Source organism: Staurois parvus, unplaced genomic scaffold, assembly GCF_062004578.1.
Source record: "Staurois parvus isolate SC_StPar_1 unplaced genomic scaffold, SC_StPar_1.0 ptg000286l, whole genome shotgun sequence".
Taxonomy (NCBI): Eukaryota; Metazoa; Chordata; class Amphibia; order Anura; family Ranidae; genus Staurois; species Staurois parvus.
Window position 1 is genome coordinate 2,772,878 of NW_028318082.1, and position 24,500 is coordinate 2,797,377.

Here is a 24,500-nt window from a genome sequence, read left to right on the forward strand (position 1 = left end):
ATACCCTAGGGAAATGCAGATGTGACAGAAAACATGTGACCTCCATTTCCTTCAGTTGTGTCTCTTGGTTGTTTGTTACATTAAAGTTCATTGAGAAAAAAAAAATTGGAGGGGAAGTCACATTTTTCCTGTAGAGTGGAGATCCAGTCTGCAGCCAGACAGGTTGTTTGTTACATTAAAGTTCATTAAACAAAAATAGAAAAAAAAAGGTGGACTGTAGGTCACATGTTTCCTGTCGAAAGTGGGACTCCAGTCTACAGCCGAACCCCTTTCGCTAAGCCGAGCTCTGAGTGGTGCTTGAACTCCCGGAAGTTATGTAACAGGAAGCACATGGTGCTGTACAGCGGAGGTGTGTGTGTGTGAGGATCGTCTGTGCATGTTGGCGCTATGGTGAAGTCTAGGAGCGCCTTGTTGGCTCTCATTCACCAGCATCTCTTGAAGAATGGATACAGCAAGGCTGCCAGAGAGCTGCGGATAGAGAGCGGAGAGGTGAGGAGGAAGTGGAAGGTCTTGTGTGTTCAGTGGGCAGGTTATATGTGTGTGTGCAGCCGATGTACATTGTGAATGTTGTTTATGTCTCCTGTTTCAGCAACTTGCTCAGCTTCCAGTGGTTTCTATGCTCTGCCCTCCTCCTGTTTCCATCTCTTGTGTGTTGTCATGGTTTCCTGCTAGACTTATACATATTGACCCTTTTCTCAGCACTGTATTTGTAAAGTACTGAAATGCTATGAGAGGCTATTTCCTTTATCCCTTTGACTGCCAGGCAGATAATTATTTTGTACTCATTTATTATAGGTAACGTCCTGGTATATGCAATGCTTTTCTTACTGTACGTTCAGTAGCTGGCCTCCAGGAGCTTACAATCTAAGGCATTGTTCACACAGGGTGTACATAAGCTTGCCCACATGGGAATGTGCGGGTCCTCTGTGCATCCCCATTCATTTCAGTTGGGACATAGCGGCTGCAAGGACATAGCCGCTGTGCCCAATGTGACATTAGTGTGGGTGCGTGTCCTTGAACTCACACTGTCTGCTTTCAAGTACCCAGACTGACATGGATGTTCTATTGAGACGCTGTGTCTGTGATATCAACAGGACTGCCTGCATAGGGATTCACGGAACACTTGTGCATCCCCATGTGTGTTAACATGGTCCTGAATGGGGGTAAGTTTATGTACACCCCACATGAACAAGGCCTAAAGGTACCATTCTCGCATGAATAGAGTAGGGCAATTTTAGATAAGAGCCAAATAACCAACCAGCATTAAGTGTGGGAGGAATCTGGAGTATCCAGAGGAAACATGCAATTAGGGACTCCAGTGCTGCAAGACACCCATGTTAACTGCTTCCGGTCTGCCCTATAGCAGAAGTACTGCTACAGGGCAGCACGGGTGCGCAAAATCACGTGTATATATACATGATTTTGCATTTCCTTTAGTTTGTAAGCTCCACGAGCAAGGCCCTCACATTCCTTCTGTACTGAATTGTATTGTAATTGTACTGTCTCCCTTATATTGTAAAGTACTGTGCAAACTGTTGGCACTATATAAATCCTGTATAATAATAATAATTTCTGGGATCGGGAGCGCGGCCACCACGGTTGTCAATCGCCAGGTACCGGTGCCCGGTTATTGCCGAGCATCTCCGACTGGGGGGGAGGAAGAAGAACGGTTTGTAAACAAAACAGTTCTCCCTGTCAGCTCGGGCACACTACTTTGAATGGCTGTGCACAGCACAACCATGCATAGCAGTGTGCTTACAGTAAAGCACACAGACACAGCCCAAAGTAAAACAGCACACAGTTAACCCTTTGATCGTCCCACATGTTAACCCCCTTCTTGCCCAGTGCCATTAGTACAGTGTCAGTGCTTTTTTTATTAGCACTGATCACTGTATTGGTGTCACTGGAGATGTTAGTGACACCAAGCCAGTCTCCCTCCTCCCCCACCCCCCCAGTGTCAGAATGCCTGCCGCAGTCCTGCTATAAGTCACTGATCGCTGCCATTGCTAGTAGAAAAAAAAAATCCCAGTGTATATATGCCGTGATTTGAACACTAGAACTTTCACGTAAACCAATTCATTTACACCTATTGGAATTTCTTTTTTTAGCAAACACATGTAGCAGAGTACATTTTGGCCTAAATTTATAACTAAGTTTGATTTTAAATATTTTTTTTTACTGGACATGTTTAGTAGCAGAAAGTAAAAAATGTTTTTTTTTTCTCAAAATTGTCGGCCTTCTTTTTTTTTTTTTTTTTTTTTTTTTTTGTATAGCACAAATAATAAACGCATAGGCGATCAAATGCCACAGAAAGAAAGCTCAATTCGTGGGGAATAAAAAAAAAAAGCGTTGCATGACCGCGCATTTGTCAGTTAAAATAACGCAGTGCCGTAATGCAAAAAATGGCCTGCTTAGGAAGGGCGTTAAATCCTCTGGAGGGCAAGTGGTTAAAATGCACTTTTTGGGCTTAAAAAAATAAAAAAAAAGTTCACCTTTAGAAAAAAATAAATAAATGCATGTTATTTTTTGCAGGTAAAACAAATGTGCATTTGCTAATTATTTTTATTTATTTTGTAGACATTGCACCTGTGTGAGCAGCAGATTACGGGTGCAATGCAGGGCTCCTGCAGACTGTCAGACTGCAGCCGCAAAGGTTGTTGGTAGTTGTAATTTATTCATTCGCAGAATTCTGTGAATGAGTGACATGTTGTGTGGGCGGAGCCCTTCACAGCCGTGCTCTGTTCAAATAGCGACAATGGGTACGGGGAGAAACTCACCCGCTGCCACGGGGGTGGGGGGGGCAATTGGTGGTCGATCAGGAAGCTGCAACTTATTACATGTTCCACCAAAAAAAAAAATGGGTGGAACATGTAACATAATTAAATAAAATATTGTGCTATGTGTAACCATAAGCTTCATACAACATGCGTATGCACTAAGACTCTCATACCTATGAAAAGTGATCAAAAACAAATAACTAAATAGTATTGTGTAAATTTCACTAATCGTATGCATACATATGGAGACACTCAAGTCTGTGAAATGTGATCAAATAAAAAAAAAAAAAAAAGTAAACAGTGATATATTGTCCATATAAACATATATCAATGCTGTAGGTGCAGTATGGGTAGTCTTCCTTCAGTAATTCACCAATGTGTACACCACCACCAAATGATTAAATGGAGGCTTACTCGAAATAGAGACCCCTTAATTATAGGGGGTCTCAACCAGCATTGCAATGTAAGATATTAGCAGATTCTCCATGCTATGCCTAGAACAGGGATCTTTCAAACCTAAATGTGAACTCCAAAGGTGCCAAATAATATCATGAAAGAAAAAAACATGCCTCTCATAGTGTAATACGTTTCAAAATCCTTTGTTTGCACAAGTAAAATCCTACTTACAGGCTGTAGAACAATTAAAAGCTTTAAAAAAGACCGCTTCTAAGATGGCCAACAGCGCGATGACGTCAGAGGGAGCCTCGCTCCTGCTTTCACATAGCGCAATATTTTATTTAATTAGGCTTTTTGAAAAGAGAGGATATCCTCTTTAAAATTCACAGATTTGTGGAATAAGGTGATTGGATACTTGCACAGTTTGATCCTGTTTATATATTCTTTGGAACATGTAACATGTTCCCAAAGGCGAACTTATCCTTTAAATCCCCAAAGCAATGTATATTTTCTAAAAGCAGAAAATCTGTGCAATAAAAAAATAGTTGATAGATTTTTTTTATGTTGCTCAATATTTGCCTAAAGCTGAAGTTTAATCTGCTTATATATTGTCTTCCCTGGTTCCTTCTCCTCCTTGGCATACTTATGAGCTTTTAAGTAAATCCTTTGTTTTCTTTACACAATTTTTGACCCAGTGACTCTGGGTCTCTGTTTCTCTATACAATGCAGGGAGGGGCTGCCAGGGTGCTGTACAACCCTGCCTCCGTAGACCTCTGAAGAACCATCAGTGAACAGTGCCTGCGGGAGTTGGAAAAGATAATGAGAGGTGATAAACGTTACCTGTGTAGGTTTGAGATGGATGGCATCTCAGCTTCAGCAGTGGTTGTCTACCGGTATGAAGCTGGCAGATAAAAGCCTCACACAGATGGACAGTGGTAAGGTATTGCTGCAGCTGGACTGACAGGTGGTTACAGGCTGCTGTGGCTGGGAAGCCTGTACACAGCAGTTACAGGTGGAAAGATGTATCCGCACATTGAGTGCTTACCTGCAGTTAGGGAGAGATTCTCTGGATGTGTCCATGGTTGGACATCTGTTCCTACCCACAGGTAATTGCATAACGTGCAGATACATCTGCCAGCCCATAATTGCTTTGTACAGGCTTCTTCACTGCAATTGTTCATAGCTACCTGTCAGCCCAGCTGCAGCAGTACAACGCCTCTTGGTAGTGTGTATGAATACGGCCGTTCTTATATAACCAGGCAGATTCCGTTTCAGGTATTGTAGAAAATAACTAATGTCCCACTGTCAAAAACTGCAAGCAGGCAGGCTCTTTATTGCAGAAGAGACATTTCTCTTCTGCAATAATAGAAAACTAACTGACTGCTTGCAGTCTTCTTTGGAATGTACACTGAAGTGTGCAAGCACAGTTTGGTTTACATTCCTGTGCAGTGAATGTGTGCTGGTATGACTGCACTCCTGGGCATGCCCAGCCATGCCCAGGTGTTGCACCATATTGCTTTAGCCGATGAAGACTGCTGAAGATGCCAGCAAGGGATGCAGACCATTGATCATAAGGTAAGTTTAGCTGGCCATACGGTGAGGAACAGAAGTATTTGAACACCCTGCGATTTTGCAAGTTCTCCCACTTAGAAATCATGGAGGGGTCTGAAATTCACATTGTAGGTGCATTCCCACTCTGAGAGACAGAATTTAAAAAAAAAAAATTCAGGAAATCTCATTGTATGGTTTTTAAAGAATTTATTTGTCTTGCACTGCTGAACATAAGTATTTGAACACCTGAGAAAATCAGTGTTAATATTTGGTACAGAAGCCTTTGTTTGCAATTACAGAGGTCAAACGTTTCCTGTAGTTCTTGACCAGGTTTGCACACACTGCAACAGGGATTTTGGCCCACTCCTCCACACAGATCTCCTCTAGATCTGTCAGGTGTCGGGGCTGTCGCTGAGCAACACGGAGTTTCAGCTCCCTCCAAAGACATTCTATTGGATTTAGGTCTGGAGACTGGCTAGGCCACTCCAAAACCTTGATATGCTTCTTACAGAGTACCTCCTTGGTTATCCTGGCTGTGTGCTTCGGGTCGTTGTCATGTTGGAAGACCCAGTCACGACACATCTTCAATGCTCTGACTGAGGGAAGGAGGTTGTTGGTCAAAATCTCACAAAATCTCATCCTCTCCTTAATACAGTGCAGTCGTCCTGTCCCCTTCGCAGAAAAGCACCCCCAAAGCATGATGTTACCACCCCCATGCTTCACAGTAGGGATGGTGTTCTTGGGATGCAACTCATCCTTTTTTTTCCTGCAAACATGACGAGTGAAGTTTAGACCAAAAATTCTACTTTGGTCTCATCTGACCACATGACTTTCTCCCATGCCTCCTCTGGATCATCCAGATGGTCATTGGCAAACCTCAGACAGGCCTGGACATGTGATGACTTGAGCAGGGGAACCTTCCATGCAATGCATGATTTGAAACCATGACGGTTTAATGTTCTACCGACAGAGACCTTTGAAACTGTGGTCCCAGCTCTCTTCATGTCATTGACCAGCTCCTCCCTTGTAGTTGTGGGCTGATTCCTCACATTTATCATCAGTGATACCCCACGAGGGGAGATCTTGCATGGAGCCCCAGTCTGAGGGAGACTGACAGTCATCTTTAGCCTCTTCCATTTTCTAACAATTGCTCCAACAGTTGATTTTTTTTTCACCAAGCTGCTTGGCAATTGCCCCGTAGCCCTTTCCAGCCTTGTGGAGGTCCACAATTTTGTCTCTGGTGTCTTTTGACAGCTCTTTGGTCTTGCCCATGGTAGTAGTTGGTGTTTGACTGACTGTAGGGTGGACAGGTCTCTAAAGAGCTCAGACAGGTGCTACTAAGTTAGATTAATGAGTGGAGTAGAGGTGGGCCTTTTTGAAGGCACAGTAACAGGTCTTTGAGAACCAGAATTCTTGCTGTTTTTTAGGTGTTCAAATACTTATGTTCAGCAGTGCAAGACAAATTCTTTAAAAATCATACAATGTGATTTCTTGAATTTTTTTTTTTTAAATTCTGTCTCTGAGTGGGAATGCACCCCTCCATGATTTCTAAGTGGGAGAACTTGCAAAATCGCAGGGTGTTCAAATACTTCGGTTCCTCACTGTACATGGATCAAAATTTGGGTTCGATCGAGCAGCTTGTGTACAACCAATCTGTCAGGTTTTTCTGATCAGTGATGCCGGCTATAGTTGGCAACGCTGGTCATTGTATTCTGATGGTGTTTAAGGCTCTCTGCTGTCAGAATACAATGCCACAGCGAGAACGATTCCCCCATCCACATCGAATGTGGGCTTTTTTTTTTTTTTTTTTTTTCTTTTTCATTCAACCTGCTGGTTGGACAAAAAAAAGTTTGTAATTTATGGCTGGCCCTTAGCTCCACTTTAGCCTCCTAGTTCTGACTGATTTAGGAAGTGAACATGCCGGCTTCAGTTTTGAAGAAGACCACCACTAAAGTGAAGTTGAATTTTACCCTTCTCAACTCCCCTTCTCTGAGATGTACTATCTTTTTGTCACCTTATTCATTATCTCTGAAAAGTGCTCAGATTCCAGTAGAATTTTGTTTGAAAATTTCCTTCTGTGGAATGTTCATGTTCGAACGTAAGAAAATTCGAAGGAGCACAATAAAACATTTTTTTCACAAACAAATTTCTAACAGTGAATGTGGGTTTCCTTCAGGAAACGTCTATTCATTCCAAAATCTGATGTTAAAAGCAAATTAAATTTTGAAGTATTTTCGAAACATATTCATCAAGTCATCAAATGTGCTGGTGAAAACTTTTGTACGAATGCTTGTACAAATATTCAAAAATCTACTAGTGCCAACATAACTCTCACAGGCATTATTTATTCAGTTATTAAAATCAAAGCCACTTTATTGCATGCAAAGTACAGCTGTGAGTTAAGCCATTGGTACCAGACTGCTCATTTTAAAGCATTGAAGTTGCCTTTCCTTCAACGGTCCCATCTTTTGCCGGCATCTTCTGGGTGCCAATCTTTGGTCATCTTCATCGTCTAGTGTGTTATGACATCACTCTTGTGCATGCGCAGGAGACTGTCATTCCAGCACACAGGGACTGTGCCAGCAATGTACGCTGAGGTGCACATGTACATGCTTAGAAAGCTGCGGGCAGGTAGGTGCATTTTATTGGAGGAGAGACAATGCATTTTATTTCAGGAGAGACATTGCATATCTCTTTTGCAATACAACGCCTGCCTGCCTGGCCACTTGCAGTTTGTGACAGGGGATCTTTAGTTCCGCTTTAAATTACGTGTAACAGTGTTTTTCCTTTTACACATCGCAAGTGCTGTTATCTACAGTATTTCAATGAATAGGTACTATATTAGGCAAGCCATAGATAATTAGATTTAAGAAAATTCGCTCGATTTCCTCTATGAACACAGTGTTGATGGGGGAACCCCTCCCGCAGCGGTATTGTATTCTGCCTGCAGGGAGCCTTCCATGCGAACAGAACACAATGATTGCTGCTAATGGCTATAGCCACTGACAATCCCATGCAAAAAAAATCTGACAAGCTGGTTGTACTGAAGTCGATCGACTTCAATACAACCAGCCTGCCAAAAGATGGATTAAATCTCAGCCAGTCCTTGTGAACTGGCCAAGATTCAATCCATCTGTGGCCGGCTTAGGAGACATTTTCAGCTGATCAGTTTAGAGTTAACCTCAGGTCTAATTTACACTCTAGCGCAGCGGTTCTCAACCTGGGGGTCGCGACCCCTTTGGGGGTCGAACGACGCTTCCACAGGGGTCGCCTAAGACCATCGGAAAACACATATTTCCGATGGTCTTAGGAACCGAGACACCGCTCCTCGCCGCCGCCACCGCCGTCTCCAGGTGTGGGCGGGATGACATGCCGCCCCTGTCATCTGGACACACCTCGAGATCAATCCTCGCCTGTGATTGGCCGCCGGCACTGTAGCTCAGGAGAGGCACACAGGCGGCCAATCACCGGCAAAGAGGTGGAGCTTGGAGAGGAGGAGCCAAGCGGCACCGCGAAGATCGAGCGAGTGAAGAGGAGGAGAGCGGCCGGAGAAGGAAGACATCTCACAGGTAAGTGTTGGTACCATGGGAGAGGGAGGGAGCGAGCGAGCCCAGGCTGGAGCAGGGGTCTGCAAGGTAAGTATCATTGGTGTCAGTGGGAATAGTGCCCCATCATTGGTGTCACTAATACCAATGATGGGGCACGATTCCTCCCCCCGCTGGCACCAACGATGGGGCACGATTCCTCCCCCCGCTGGCACCAACGATGGGGCACGATTCCTCCCCCCGCTGGCACCAACGATGGGGCACGATTCCTCCCCCCGCTGGCACCAACGATGGGGCACGATTCCTCCCCCCGCTGGCACCAACGATGGGGCACGATTCCTCCCCCCGCTGGCACCAACGATGGGGCACGATTCCTCCCCCCGCTGGCACCAACGATGGGGCACGATTCCTCCCCCCGCTGGCACCAACGATGGGGCACGATTCCTCCCCCCGCTGGCACCAACGATGGGGCACGATTCCTCCCCCCGCTGGCACCAACGATGGGGCACGATTCCTCCCCCCGCTGGCACCAACGATGGGGCACGATTCCTCCCCCCGCTGGCACCAACGATGGGGCACGATTCCTCCCCCCGCTGGCACCAACGATGGGGCACGATTCCTCCCCCCGCTGGCACCAACGATGGGGCACGATTCCTCCCCCCGCTGGCACCAACGATGGGGCACGATTCCTCCCCCCCCGCTGGCACCAACGATGGGGCACGATTCCTCCCCCCCGCTGGCACCAACGATGGGGCACGATTCCTCCCCCCCGCTGGCACCAACGATGGGGCACGATTCCTCCCCCCCGCTGGCACCAACGATGGGGCACGATTCCTCCCCCCCGCTGGCACCAACGATGGGGCACGATTCCTCCCCCCCGCTGGCACCAACGATGGGGCACGATTCCTCCCCCCCGCTGGCACCAACGATGGGGCACGATTCCTCCCCCCCGCTGGCACCAACGATGGGGCACGATTCCTCCCCCCCGCTGGCACCAACGATGGGGCACGATTCCTCCCCCCCGCTGGCACCAACGATGGGGCACGATTCCTCCCCCCCGCTGGCACCAACGATGGGGCACGATTCCTCCCCCCCGCTGGCACCAACGATGGGGCACGATTCCTCCCCCCCGCTGGCACCAACGATGGGGCACGATTCCTCCCCCCCGCTGGCACCAACGATGGGGCACGATTCCTCCCCCCCGCTGGCACCAACGATGGGGCACGATTCCTCCCCCCCGCTGGCACCAACGATGGGGCACGATTCCTCCCCCCCGCTGGCACCAACGATGGGGCACGATTCCTCCCCCCCGCTGGCACCAACGATGGGGCACGATTCCTCCCCCCCGCTGGCACCAACGATGGGGCACGATTCCTCCCCCCCGCTGGCACCAACGATGGGGCACGATTCCTCCCCCCCGCTGGCACCAACGATGGGGCACGATTCCTCCCCCCCGCTGGCACCAACGATGGGGCACGATTCCTCCCCCCCGCTGGCACCAACGATGGGGCACGATTCCTCCCCCCCGCTGGCACCAACGATGGGGCACGATTCCTCCCCCCCGCTGGCACCAACGATGGGGCACGATTCCTCCCCCCCGCTGGCACCAACGATGGGGCACGATTCCTCCCCCCCGCTGGCACCAACGATGGGGCACGATTCCTCCCCCCCGCTGGCACCAACGATGGGGCACGATTCCTCCCCCCCGCTGGCACCAACGATGGGGCACGATTCCTCCCCCCCGCTGGCACCAACGATGGGGCACGATTCCTCCCCCCCGCTGGCACCAACGATGGGGCACGATTCCTCCCCCCCGCTGGCACCAACGATGGGGCACGATTCCTCCCCCCCGCTGGCACCAACGATGGGGCACGATTCCTCCCCCCCGCTGGCACCAACGATGGGGCACGATTCCTCCCCCCCGCTGGCACCAACGATGGGGCACGATTCCTCCCCCCCGCTGGCACCAACGATGGGGCACGATTCCTCCCCCCCGCTGGCACCAACGATGGGGCACGATTCCTCCCCCCCGCTGGCACCAACGATGGGGCACGATTCCTCCCCCCCGCTGGCACCAACGATGGGGCACGATTCCTCCCCCCCGCTGGCACCAACGATGGGGCACGATTCCTCCCCCCCGCTGGCACCAACGATGGGGCACGATTCCTCCCCCCCGCTGGCACCAACGATGGGGCACGATTCCTCCCCCCCGCTGGCACCAACGATGGGGCACGATTCCTCCCCCCCGCTGGCACCAACGATGGGGCACGATTCCTCCCCCCCGCTGGCACCAACGATGGGGCACGATTCCTCCCCCCCGCTGGCACCAACGATGGGGCACGATTCCTCCCCCCCGCTGGCACCAACGATGGGGCACGATTCCTCCCCCCCGCTGGCACCAACGATGGGGCACGATTCCTCCCCCCCGCTGGCACCAACGATGGGGCACGATTCCTCCCCCCCGCTGGCACCAACGATGGGGCACGATTCCTCCCCCCCGCTGGCACCAACGATGGGGCACGATTCCTCCCCCCCGCTGGCACCAACGATGGGGCACGATTCCTCCCCCCCGCTGGCACCAACGATGGGGCACGATTCCTCCCCCCCGCTGGCACCAACGATGGGGCACGATTCCTCCCCCCCGCTGGCACCAACGATGGGGCACGATTCCTCCCCCCCGCTGGCACCAACGATGGGGCACGATTCCTCCCCCCCGCTGGCACCAACGATGGGGCACGATTCCTCCCCCCCGCTGGCACCAACGATGGGGCACGATTCCTCCCCCCCGCTGGCACCAACGATGGGGCACGATTCCTCCCCCCCGCTGGCACCAACGATGGGGCACGATTCCTCCCCCCCGCTGGCACCAACGATGGGGCACGATTCCTCCCCCCCGCTGGCACCAACGATGGGGCACGATTCCTCCCCCCCGCTGGCACCAACGATGGGGCACGATTCCTCCCCCCCGCTGGCACCAACGATGGGGCACGATTCCTCCCCCCCGCTGGCACCAACGATGGGGCACGATTCCTCCCCCCCGCTGGCACCAACGATGGGGCACGATTCCTCCCCCCCGCTGGCACCAACGATGGGGCACGATTCCTCCCCCCCGCTGGCACCAACGATGGGGCACGATTCCTCCCCCCCGCTGGCACCAACGATGGGGCACGATTCCTCCCCCCCGCTGGCACCAACGATGGGGCACGATTCCTCCCCCCCGCTGGCACCAACGATGGGGCACGATTCCTCCCCCCCGCTGGCACCAACGATGGGGCACGATTCCTCCCCCCCGCTGGCACCAACGATGGGGCACGATTCCTCCCCCCCGCTGGCACCAACGATGGGGCACGATTCCTCCCCCCCGCTGGCACCAACGATGGGGCACGATTCCTCCCCCCCGCTGGCACCAACGATGGGGCACGATTCCTCCCCCCCGCTGGCACCAACGATGGGGCACGATTCCTCCCCCCCGCTGGCACCAACGATGGGGCACGATTCCTCCCCCCCGCTGGCACCAACGATGGGGCACGATTCCTCCCCCCCGCTGGCACCAACGATGGGGCACGATTCCTCCCCCCCGCTGGCACCAACGATGGGGCACGATTCCTCCCCCCCGCTGGCACCAACGATGGGGCACGATTCCTCCCCCCCGCTGGCACCAACGATGGGGCACGATTCCTCCTACTGCAAAATTACAGTTATGAAGTAGCAACGAAAATAATTTTATGGTTGGGGGTCACCACAACATGAGGAACTGTATTAAGGGGTCGCGGCGTTAGAAAGGTTAAGAACCACTGCTCTAGCGGGTGGCTGCGAGTGCTGGAATCGTAGCGATGTCTGCAGTAAAAACGCATTAATTCTTATCCCCATGCATTTTAAACCGCAGTGCGTTTGCTGGTGTGGCAATCGCAGGGGAATTGCAGAAGCACCATGCAGAATCACCATGGCCACGCTTTGAAAAAGGTGCACACGCCCTTTTTTTTTTTTTTTTTTTTCTGCGGGAAACGCAGGCACTGCACCCTTTTAATATTTTGTTTGGACCAAGCTGGCCTGAACGAACTATTTCCTTCATTAAGTGCTGTAATTGGCTCTAAGCACTATGTACTACATGTAGCTTCAGCTATATACAGTACACTTTATTGGGCTCTGGCTGTGAAACAGACACCTTGAACAGTGTAGAGTCCGTTTGAGTGGTGCTCTGCCATTCATAGGTAACTTTGTATGTATGCTATGTAATTATCTGTAATAAATAGATTGCACAATTGTTTACACATTAAGGCTTGTGCCTGTAGGGGAGAATTGGAGTGTTCATAATTTTCGTGTGTCCATTTTTTTTTTTTTTTTTTTTTTTTTTTTTTTTTTTTTACACCCTTACATTTCCATGTCCTGTCGGCCGCCTCCTTGACAGTCAGTGTTGAATAGATGTGAACCCCCAAGGCCCTCTTCATACTATTGTAGTCTGAAATGCTAATATTTGACAGTACTGCAATCCATTCCAGCTGGCAATGTACCACCACCAAAAAGGCACATGACACTTCTTTTTTGACTATGCAGAGCACCACAATGCATTTTTTTTCTTTTTTTTTTCTCTTCAACCTTTGCTGCAGCCCTGTGCTGCTTATCTGATGCAGCCTGTTTCCAGTCACTTCTGTCTATACACAGTGCGTAATGAATAGGTAAGTTGTATTTTTGAGGATTAATTTCATTATTGAACAACTACAGTGCTCTCGGTCAATCCAAAATGTTAATAAACCTCAAACCTGAATATTTAAGAAAGTAAAAGTGAGCTTTTGGATTCCTAAGGAGAATATATGTGTGCACAATTATTATGCAGATAAATGAAAAACAAAAGTTTTGCCATCTCACTTGCTTGTTTTCATCCGTTAAAGTGAGAGTAATAAACACAAAATTTACAAATAGGATTTCTGACATTTCGAGAAAAAAAAGTGACCAATATAGCCACTCTTCTTTTCAATAACAGTCATAGGCCTTCCATTCATGCAGTCTGTCAGTTTATTGATCTGTTGATTATCAACTTTTTGTGCAGCAGCAACCACAGCCTCCCAGACACTGTTTAGAGAGGTTTACGGTTTTCTTGTATAAAAAGGCTCAAACGTTTGAAATAAAGTTTTTAGGTCCGGTGAAGAAGGGGGTCATGGAATTATTCTTTCATCTTAAGGCCTTTACTGGCTAGCCACGCAGTGGAGAACTTCGATGCATGTGATGGAAGCATTGTCCTGCATAAATATCATGGTCATGGAAAGTGTTTTTTCTAAAAACTGGCAGTAGGTTTGGGAGTTGACTTTGAGTTCATCTTCAACCTGAAAAGGTCCAGCTAGCTCATCTTTAATACCAGCCCATACCAGTACTCTGTGTCCACCTTGCTGGCGTTTATGTCGAAGTGGAGCTCTGTCCCTCTTACTGATCCAGCCACAGGCCCTTCCATCTAATACGTCAAGAGTCACTCTCATCTCATCAGTCCGTAAAACCTTTGAAAAATATGTCTTCAGATATTTCTTGGCCCAGTCCTGAAGTTTCAACTTGGTTGTCTTGTTCAGTGCTGGTTGGGTTTCTGCCTTCCTTACCTTGACCATTTCTCTGAACATCATGTGCGTCTGTGCACTCCAGGTAGGTTGCGGTTCTGGAATACAACAGCACTGGAGGATAATGGGTTCTTGGTAGCTTCACATTTGATTCTTCTCAAATCTTTGGCAGTTAATTTACGTTTTGTTTTTTGTTTTTTTCCCCAACAAGTTATTTGTGACCCTGTTGCCTATTTACAACAAAATGTTTGGTCCTGTGATCACGCCCCAATATCCTAGCAATTTCAGGAGTATTGCATCCCTCTGAAAGACGTGTTTTTTTTTTTTTGGTTTTTTTTTTGTTTTTTACAATTTTTTACTTTTCAGTTAGTTAAATCTTTTTTGGCCCATTTTGCCTGAGGAAAAGGAAAGATATAAGATGTTGATTTCCTTAGGCCACACCCTCCTTCATTACACACCATCTAATATGCTTACAGCAGAGCTCCACCCAAAATGGGGGAAGTTTTAAAGCTTATTCCTCTGCTCCTTGTTCCTTGTTAAGGATTGGCACCTTTTTGGGGATTGTGGGGAGCGGGTATCCAAATTTGACAGGTACTCGCTCCCACCTCCGGTGTGATCATCTTAGGTGATCGTAAGTGGAAGTTGTCCTCCCCCCTTTTTCCCAGTAGTCCTCTGGGACACGTGACAGGTCCCAGAAGACTACGGAACCATTCACAGAGCACAGCGCTACTCGCGCAGTGGGCACCTGGCTGTGAATCCGCAAGCTGTCACAGCCCGGTGCCCAAACTGAAGATGGTGGCTCTGGGGAGAAAAGACGGCTGGTGAAACCAACCGTGGTGAGGACACCGCTGGACCGAGGGACAGGTAAGTGTCTGTCTGTATTTTAAAAGTCAGCAACTGCAATTTTTGTAGCTGCTGACTTTTTTTTTTTTTTTTTTAATTCACCTGGAACTCTGCTTTAAATCTAATAGGCATTCAAGTTTGTACAGCTTAGAGTTGGACAATATGCATAAAAATTATGATTTGGTCAAAATATTAACTTGCCTTTATCTGAGGTGGCTACCTCATTGGTGGGTATCCCAGTGCAATTGTCTATACAGACCTGTTTATTGGGGGCTCATATCCCAGGGGTCTCTAATGACATTATGAGATTGATACATACTATTTGTATTGCCACTTTGTGGGCTATTGCCTCACATTGGAAGTCCAACACTGTACCCTTAACCACAGTTTTGCATAGAGTTGATGCTGGGATGCTCATGGAATGTATTCATTAAACCCTATTGGATAAGATACGCTTATTTGATAAAAAATGGGAATCTTGGAAGGATTATAGACATTTATTACATGTTTAATAACATCCCAAGACGATTGACTGGCATATACTGCTGACAGAAGTAATGTATCGCCTACTTAATCGTCCACACATTTCATGTACTTGCAATTTACTTTTTTTTCTATTTCCTCTTTCTTATATTATAATTTTATGTATTGTACTTTTCAAAAGTGCCTTGTTTTGCTGTTAATATCATTTGAAACTGTACTGTTGTTTTACAGTCTATTTTGCAAAATAAAAACGTTTGTAAACAAAAAAAAATATTAACTTGCCTAGTAACTGTACACAGTGTATGAGTCGATTTGCTGAATGGTATTTCTCAGGGAGGGTGTCTTGATCTGTTCATATGTGTTGAAGTGGCCACATTTAGGTGTCCGTTTATGAACCAGCGGTAAATGATCGCTGCTCAGTTCTCGGAGAGCACAGTTCTCCTGTGAATGCCTTTTATGAAGCGGTGTAGATCAGTTCTCCGAATGAAGGGAGAACGGTCTACAAACGCTGGAAAAGGGCTGCTTTTACTATAATCTCGCGAGATTACAGTAAAAAATCTGTTTACTAAGCAGAGGTAAATTATCGCTGCTTAGTTTGCGTTCCTCAGATTCTCCAGCTCTTGGCTGGAGAATCTGGACAGAGAACACAGATTTCCAGTGAAGGGCTGAACATGTTCTCCGCTGATCTCCTGAGTGTCATAAACTGTGAATGACCAGAGAATAGCTGCGATCCTCTGAAACGCAGCTATTCTCTGTGTCATAAACAGACACCATAGTCTTGTGACGAGAAAAGGACAGATCCTAGGAAATTCCTAAACGAGGCATTGTTGCCAAATATTTTAATGACTGCAGCAAAAATATTAAGTTACCTTTTTGAAGTGACACTAACAACATAAAGCTTATAAGACTTTAGTGCCTGGTTTTCACAACTTTTAAGTGCATGAGAACATCCACTTTATGACGTGCACCAAAGTAGCTTACTATCTAATTCCTTTGTTATAAGTAATTGCCCACATGCAAATTCTAGTATCCAGCACTAAATAATTTTTATATAGGAGGACATTTTTATACCCTGTGTTCCTGCTGAGATTAGAACCCAGACATCAATGCTGCAAGGCAAATGTGATGACCACATGTGTTGTGAGATTATGATTTTATGCATTTTTGTTTTGTTTCTGTTTAGACATTTGCTTCCTCTAAGGTCACTTTGCAACGTGTCTACAAGCTTTGGACAAAGTAAGTATATCCATTGGTGTTTAACTACTTCCCCTCTGGAGCAGTTTTTTTCATTTTTTGCACACCTATGAAAATGTGCATGTTTGAATTGGAAATTAACTCCCCTCCCCAGAGCATTGTGTGTTTATATTTCCTGAAAGCAAAAATAAAAAGACACTTTAATTTTTAAATTTTTTTTTTATATTGCACAATATTTGAAGAATTGTTTATTAAATCTGTTATTTCAGGAAGAAATACGCTAGAATGAATTTTGGTTTTCACTAACAAACTGTTGCGCAATTTTAATTATACACGTGTGTCCTACGAGTGTGTTTGTGTTCTAGGAGGTGTAGGGGTGATAGAGGTGCTTTCAATTTTTTTCTTATTATATTCTAATCTGTTACTGCTTTTATTTATTTTGTTGGGTCAGTAGCCAGACCTGAACCTGGTAGCTCTCCCCCACTTTGTCTTTTGCCCTATGTTGGCATTGTGTCCACAGTAGCATTTGCGTAGGCAGCGCAGAGTAGGACTGGCCATAGAGGGATTACTTTGATGCAGTTGGCTAGCTTAACCTCTTGACGCCGACGTAACACAAATATGCAGCCTCACGGACCTGGGCTTTTTTCCGTGGGGCCGCATATTTGCGTACCTGTCTTTGTGTTGGGAGCGCGCCCCTCAGCGCGCTCCCAGCACCGAGACCACGGTGTCACTGAGAGCACCGGGTCCCGTTCTAACGATCGGGACCCGGGACACCCGGTCCCGGGTCACATGATCGCTGTGATAGCCTCTGATTGGCTATCACAGTGATCAGTCACTGTGCAGCCCGGCCCCCCTTGTTTTTTTTTCTCTCTCTCTATGAATGGAAAAGAGAGATACCTTGTATCTCTCGAACTCCTGTCAGAGAGAAGAAAAAAAAAGTTTGTAAAAAAAAAAAGATAAATAAATAAATATTAAAAAAAATAAAATAAAAAATAAAAAAAAATACCTAGATCAAGGTTTGATCTAGTTCAGTGCCAGGGTTAGTGTTTAGGTCAGGCTCAAGGTCAAAGGTCAAGGTCAGGATTTAAAAAAAAAATTGGTATCAGTGTCAGTTAGTGTTAGTGTGTTTTTAGGTAAAAAAAAAAGACAAAAACAAAATGCGCACTATGGTTTCTGGGCTGTACTACGGGTACAAACAACATACACATATATGGTATCGCTGCGATCGTCAAGAGCTGGAGAATTTATTTTGGGTTGCTCTTTGGTGGTAGGTTATGGTCATAACAAGAAACACATAGCTAAATAAAAAAAAAGGATTTTTTTTACTATTTTTGGCCAGTTTTCCTTTGATAATAAAAAAAAAAATCAGGAGATATCCATTACCATTTACCACCAAATGAAAGCCCAATTTGTCCTGAGAAAAATCAAGGTATAATCCACCTGGATGTGCAAAGTAGTTGTGATGATATGTACGGTTTTGCTATCACATGTCAACGGTGCAGAATTGTGCTTAGGCCTTTAGATTTGTTTTACCCTTAGGCGTGAAGGGGTTAAGCATGTATTGCAATATGTGTAAACTAAATATTCCTATTTATTGCAAAGTCTGCTTGAAAGGGTATATACCAGTGTGCAGAGGGTCCTTCAGAATTCCATAGTCACACATGTGGGCATATATATAGTGGCAAATAACAGGCCACCCCAGCAAAATTTGCTTTGAATCTAGGAACCATTGTGTTTTTTTGTTTTTTTAGTTTGGGTTGTCGGTGCCTGGGACTTCCCGCGGCAATCGCGGCAAAACTGCACCATGTTTTAGACGCCATTGAAAATAATGGACCTGCATTGTGCGATCGCACTGATTCTGCTGCGAAACCAAAATGCTCAGGTGTGAATGGAGCCACCCTGGTTCACACATATGCGATTCTTTACTCGTTTGAAATTCCTGTGACAGGCTAGGTATTTTGTGTTCCTATTGAGGTGGTTCACAAAGATGCGGTCCAAATGCATTGTGTTTTAAGTGCTATTATGAAAAGGGTCCTGTGCAAATTTGTATCAGAGCGTTGCACTTGCAATAGATACAGTAGAGTAGCAATCCTATGTGAACATAGGATTGCTATTGAAAGGAGTTTTTGCATTGACATCTATGGGGGGGGGGTGCTTGACTTCCCATTAAAGTCTATAGGGGCTGGCGCGCACGCGCGACTTCCCATTGAAGTCTGTCGGAGGCAGTGTTGTGAACCCAATTTCTAGTCTCCTTGGTGACCTCTGGTGCCTTGGATTTGTCATACCCTGGCCAACCCCCTCCCTCCTTCTCCTCAGCTAAACACAATGGGGGCTAGATATTTAATGCAGATTGTTGGAGGCTTTACCATCCTCTTAATTTTAGAGACAGGCTGGAAGGACATGACACAGCCAGTGACAGGCAGAAATCCGCCCACACCATGTTGTTGCTAAAAAAAAAAAATCACAGTTAAAAAAATTGATGCAGCAGGCTAGTCCATTTTGCTGAAATTTCATTACAGCAACTGAAAATGATGCTCAGTAGTTTGTATGGCCCCCACTTGCTTGTATGCATGCATGCCTGACAACGTCTGGGCATGCTCCTGATGAGACGACGGATGGTGTCCTGGAGTATTTCCTCCCAGATCTGGACCAGGGCATCACTGAGCTCCTGAACAGTCTGAGGTGCAACCTGGTGGTGTCAGAAGGACTGAAACATGATATCCCAGAGGTGTTCTATTGGATTTAGCTCAGTAGAGCGTGGAGGGCCATTCAATGGTATCAATTCCTTCATCCTCCAGGAACTGTCTGCATACTCTCCACATGAGGCCAGGCATTGTTGTGCACCAGGAGGAACCCAGGACCCACTGCATCAGTGTAGGGTCTGACAGTGGGTCATCCCGATACCTAATGGCATTCAGGGTGCCATTGTATAGCTTGTAGTGGTTTGTGCATCCCTCCATGGATATGCCTCCCCAGACCATCACTGACCCACCACCAACAGGGTGATGCTGAACGATGTTACAAGCAGCATAACTTTCTCTGTGGCTTCTCCAGACCCTTTCAAGTCTGTCATGTGCTCAGGGTGAACCTTCTCTCATCTGTGAAAAGCAGAGCGCTAGTGGTGGACCTGCCAATTCTGCTATTCAATGGAAAATGCCAGTCAAGCTCTGTGGTAGCGGACAGTGAGCACAGGGCCCACTAAAGGAATTTGGGCACTCAGGCCATCCACCATGAAGTCTGTTTCTGATTGTTTGGTCAGAGATCTTCACACCAGTGGCCTGCTGGAGGTAATTTTGTAGGGCTCTGGCAGTGCTCATCCTGTTCCTCCTTGCACAAAGGAGCAGATACCGGTCCTGCTGATGGGTTAAGGACCTTCTATGGCCCTGTCTAGCTCTCCTAGAGTAACTGCCTGTCTCCTGGAATCTCCTCCATGCTCTTGAGACTGTGCTGGGAGACACAGCAAACCTTCTGGCAATGGCACATATTGATGTGCCATTCTGGAGGAGTTGGACTGCCTCTGCAACCTCTGTAGGTTCCAGATATCGCCTCATGTTACTAGTAGTGAGACTGACCATCGCCAAATGGAAAAACAGTGAAAAACAGAAAACATGAGTATGGGAAAAAAAATGTCAGTGGCTTCCACCTGTAAAAACATTTCTGTTTTGGGGGTCATTTCATTGTTGCCCATCTAGTGCACCTGTTGTTAATTTCATTAACACCAAAGCAGCTGAACCTGCAACCCCCCTCTGCTACTTAAATGACCAGATCAATATCCCAGGACTTTAGTTGACATTTTTTTGAGCAGTGTAGATTTGTATGACAGTTTAAAACCGTTTATTGATATTTATTTTACCAACTATTTCTGTATATGGATGATGGCCCCGTAATTTTTTTTATTTATTTTTTTTAAACGGGACCAGCAGCAGAGGATTAGAAACTCTGCCTGCTTATGTTTCCCTGCAGACAGGCTGGGGAAGGGCTGAGGTATATGACCGCTGTATATTGGTTAGGAAAAAGGTGCTTAGAAATGTGGTGTTTGTTTATTGTAATAAAAAAAAAAGCATCTTTTTCCTAACCAATATACAGCTGTCACGTGACTCAGCTCTTTCCCAGCCTGTCTGCAGGCAAACATAAGCAGGATGAGTTTCTAGTCCTCTGCTGCTGGTCACATAAGAAAAAAAAAAAAATTACGGGGCCATCATCCATATACAGAAATAGAAGGGACACTGTAAATCACTTCCCGCACGCCCACAATGTACTGTGGACAGGCAGCAGCTGCAGGCAAAGCAATGTACCCGTACGTTGCTATGCTCTTCTGGGTTTAGAGCGCGCATACACGCGCCCCCCTGATGACTCCGCTCTCATTCGTTATAGGAGGTGTATGTCAGCAGGTCTCAGCCAGTGATTTTGGCCAGGACTCTGCCGATCTACAGTGAATGGAGATGCATAGTTGTGCCTGTATTTGTAAATACAGGCACAGGATCTAGCTGGTTCTTCTCTCCCTGGAACCATTTTGTTCCAGCGAGAGAAGAGAGATGCATGTGAGTAAACCAGCACACTGCACCCACACACCTTAGAGACATTTTAACCCATTGATTGCCACATTTAACCCTTTTCCTCCTGCCAGTACCATTAGTACAGTGTCAGTGTACAGTATTTTTCACTGATCATTGTATTAGTGCCACTAGCGACATCATATAGGGTCAGTTAGCGTCCCTCCCAGCTAGGATCAGCTAGCGTTAGATTGCCCGCACACTATCACACTCATGCTATAGGTCGCCTATCACCTTCATTACTAGTATAGTGTTTGTACGGATCAATATACTGATCACGAACAAAACTATACCAGTGCCCCGTAGTATTAGTGTCCCCAAAAATGCAGTGTTGGCAGGATCATCCCCGTTCACTGCCAGTACTAGCCTTTAGCCCCAACGCTCCCCCACCCCAAACAAGAAGTCCAGTGTCAGTATAATTTCTGAACACTGTCACCTGTAATACATTGCATACAAAACCACAGTGTTCACAGGATCAGGCCTGATCTCTGTTAGCACTTTCTGGTAATTTTTTTTTTTTTTGTAGTGGTTCAAGCAGTCCCTGACAGCCAGGTGCTCTTTTTCCCGTGAGTCGCACTAGGTACCTGTAAATTTAGAGTCCAAAATGTCCAACAAAAGGTACTCTAGTGAAGAGGCCTACAGGATTCTGAGCATGTCAGGTGAGAACGAAGGGGAAGACTCCCTGACACAATCAGCCTCATAATACGAAGCTTTAGACAGCAGCGGCACCATGACAGGTAGCTCGGACGATGGAGAAGAGGTCCCTGTTAAGATCAGGCGTACCTGACCCCATGAAGCTGTAGTGCTAGGATCGCATGACTTGTCTCATATGCAGCAGAGTGCCAGTACTAGTGCCGCACTACCTTCTGGTGAACTGGCAAGCACCAGCGGCTTAGTATATCCTGGTCTTTTTTTGTACCAGCACTGCCATAAGTGCAGTACAAGCTGGTGCGGTGGCGAGCACAAGTAGTGTCCTGCAGCCACCAAGAATTGAGCCCCTAGTTTCCTTCCTGACCTGCTTGCAAATCCTGATTGGCTGCCCACAGATTCTGCAGCACCCGTACTTCCCCCATTCCCTGCCCAACCCAGAATTCAGGTGGAAACAGAAAATTTAACTACTCCCCTTGATTTTATGGAGCTGCTTTTCACAGAAGATTTGTACAATTTGATTGTGGGCCAAAGCAATTTATATGCTCAACAATATATTGCCTCAAACCCAAATTCAAACCTTGCCAGACCATTCGCATGGAAACCCATTACGGTTTCCGAATGTAAAACTTTTTTGAGCCTAACCCTCAACATGGGCATTACAAAAAAGAATGAGTTGCGGTTCTATTGGTCCGCAGACCTGATTCATCTAATGCTCATGTTCTCTGTTGCTATATCCAGGCATAGATATGAGATGATAATGCGCTTCATGCATTTCAGTGATAACACACTCTGTCATCCTCAGGGTGACCCTAAACATGACGGGCTCTACAAAATTCGGCCCCTTATAAACCACCTCACTGAGAAATTTGTGAGAAAATGTGTATACGCCGCAGGAAAACATCTGTGTGGATGAGTCCCTCATTCATTTTGCTGGCCACCTTGCATTCAAACAGTATATCCCCAGCAAGTGTGCCAGATATGGGGTCAAATTGTATAAGCTCTGTGAGAGGGCCACAGGCTATATGTACAAATTTAGGGTTTGAGGGAAGAGGCAGCGAAGTAGAACTCCCCGACTGCCCAGACTACACGGGGAGCAGTGGCAAGATAGTTTGGGACTTGGTGTCGTGTTTGTTTTGTAAGGGGTACCACTTATACGTGGACAATTTGTATACAAGCGTGCCTCTATTTAGACATTTGTACAATCTTGGAATTGACTCATGTGGCACCGTGCGACCTAATCACCGGGGCTTCATCCAACGGCTTGTAAATACCCATCTTAGGGAGAGAGAGCCTGCTTGAGGAATGATGAATTGCTCCCAGTGAAGTGGACGGACAAACGGGATGTTTTCCTGCTGTCTTCCATTCACTCAGATGTGACCGTCCAAATGAACACGGTATCTGGCGTTGTTGAGAAACCCCTCTGTGTCCACGACTATAATCTTAACATGGGAGGAGTGGACTTCAGTGACCAAATGATGAATCCGTACATAGTTTTCTGGAATGCTCAACACTGGTACAAAAAGGTGCCAATTTATTTCAATTGGCTATATATAACACTTATGTAATTTACAAAGCATCTGCCTTCCACAGCCTTCTCGGGCAGTCCCGTGCCATTGGGGGAATCTGAGAATGCAGCTGGTGTTTTTTCCAGCTGACCATAGAGTTGAATAGAGACCAAAATGGTGCCAATCATCTCTATAGTCTAAGAAATCGGAAGCTATGAGCATTTCATCACTTCAGTTTGGCAGGATATAAACAGCGCCATTTGTAAATTGGGAAAGCATCTGATCACTCCGATCTTGGTGAGATCAGATAATGTATGGGCAGAGGAGATATCCAGAGTCTGATAGACACCAGATTTCTCAAAAAAGATTATATGACAATGCCCATTGAAGTTCTAGGGGATATTTGCATTCCCTGTGATAGCATTAAAAGTGATTAAAAAAAAAAAACAAAAATGAAAGGGACAGTTGACCCTGTGCCAGTATGTAAACTGCGGTTGCACCATGCATGTGAGGTATCTCTGCGAACTTCAGATTAGGGACAGTATTTCTAGCACTGGACCTCCTCTGTAAATCTAAAGCAGTATTTTGTAAAGGCTTTTAAAGTGTTGCCTATGGATGTTAAGAATGTATGCAGTTTGTCACCATTGCACGTGGCATGCGCAGTTTTAAAGCATGTCATGTTTGGTATCTATTTACTTGGCATACCGTCATCTTTCATATTTTACCAAATGGGCAATATATTGGAGTATTTATTTTTTTTTTTGCATTAACCACCTTACTGTATAAATGGCCAGACGGTGGCAGTGCAGGGGTGGGTGGCCATTTATAAATGGCCTCCCTGCCTGTGCGCGCTCCCTGGGAGCACGCAGCACCGCGATCCGGTGCCCGCTGTGTTTTCCGGACACCGTGGAACACCGATCGTCGTACGGGACCTCTGTGTGAGGTCCCAATCATGTGATCACTGATTGGCCAATCAGTGATCACATGCAGAGTAGTACGTAAGATGTCACTTCTGACATCATTGCTTACTTCGTGTGAAATCTGTGAGTGATCAGAGGTCACACGGTACAAATATATTCACTACAGCCTTGTACCATGTGACAAGCTGTAACCAATCATAGCTCACACAGTAGTTCTCAATGGCTGCAAGAATGCAGCCAGAGAGAAGGATTGCTCTTACACCCATAACATCTGTAAAAGCAATCGGTGTAAAAAAAAAAAAAAAAATCTTCATCACCCCCCACAAGTAGTACAGTGTCACCATAGTGACACTGTACTGCTAGGGTGACAGTATGTAGAAAATCCAATAATTACCTTCAGGCTTTTAAAGGGTTTTATTTCCTCATTATAGTTCCTGACTACCTATCTGTTTCGGAGGCCCTGAAATGCCAGGATAGCACCAAACCCCTCAAATGACCCCTTTTTGGAAAATAGACACCTCAAAGAATTCGATAACCAT

General features: G+C 46.8%; 1 protein-coding gene across 1 annotated transcript in view; it reads left to right on the top strand.

Moving 5' to 3' along the window:
• Window positions 1-289: 289 nt before the first annotated feature.
• The window catches only part of TCOF1 (treacle ribosome biogenesis factor 1), a 128,225-nt gene continuing 104,014 nt past the window's right edge, over window positions 290-24,500 (top strand). Inside the window, exons 1-2 of the mRNA XM_089682125.1 lie at window positions 290-489; window positions 16,322-16,374. Coding sequence (XP_089538251.1) covers window positions 388-489; window positions 16,322-16,374 — 155 coding nt within the window. The 5' untranslated portion in view covers window positions 290-387. The remainder of the gene's footprint in view (window positions 490-16,321; window positions 16,375-24,500) is intronic.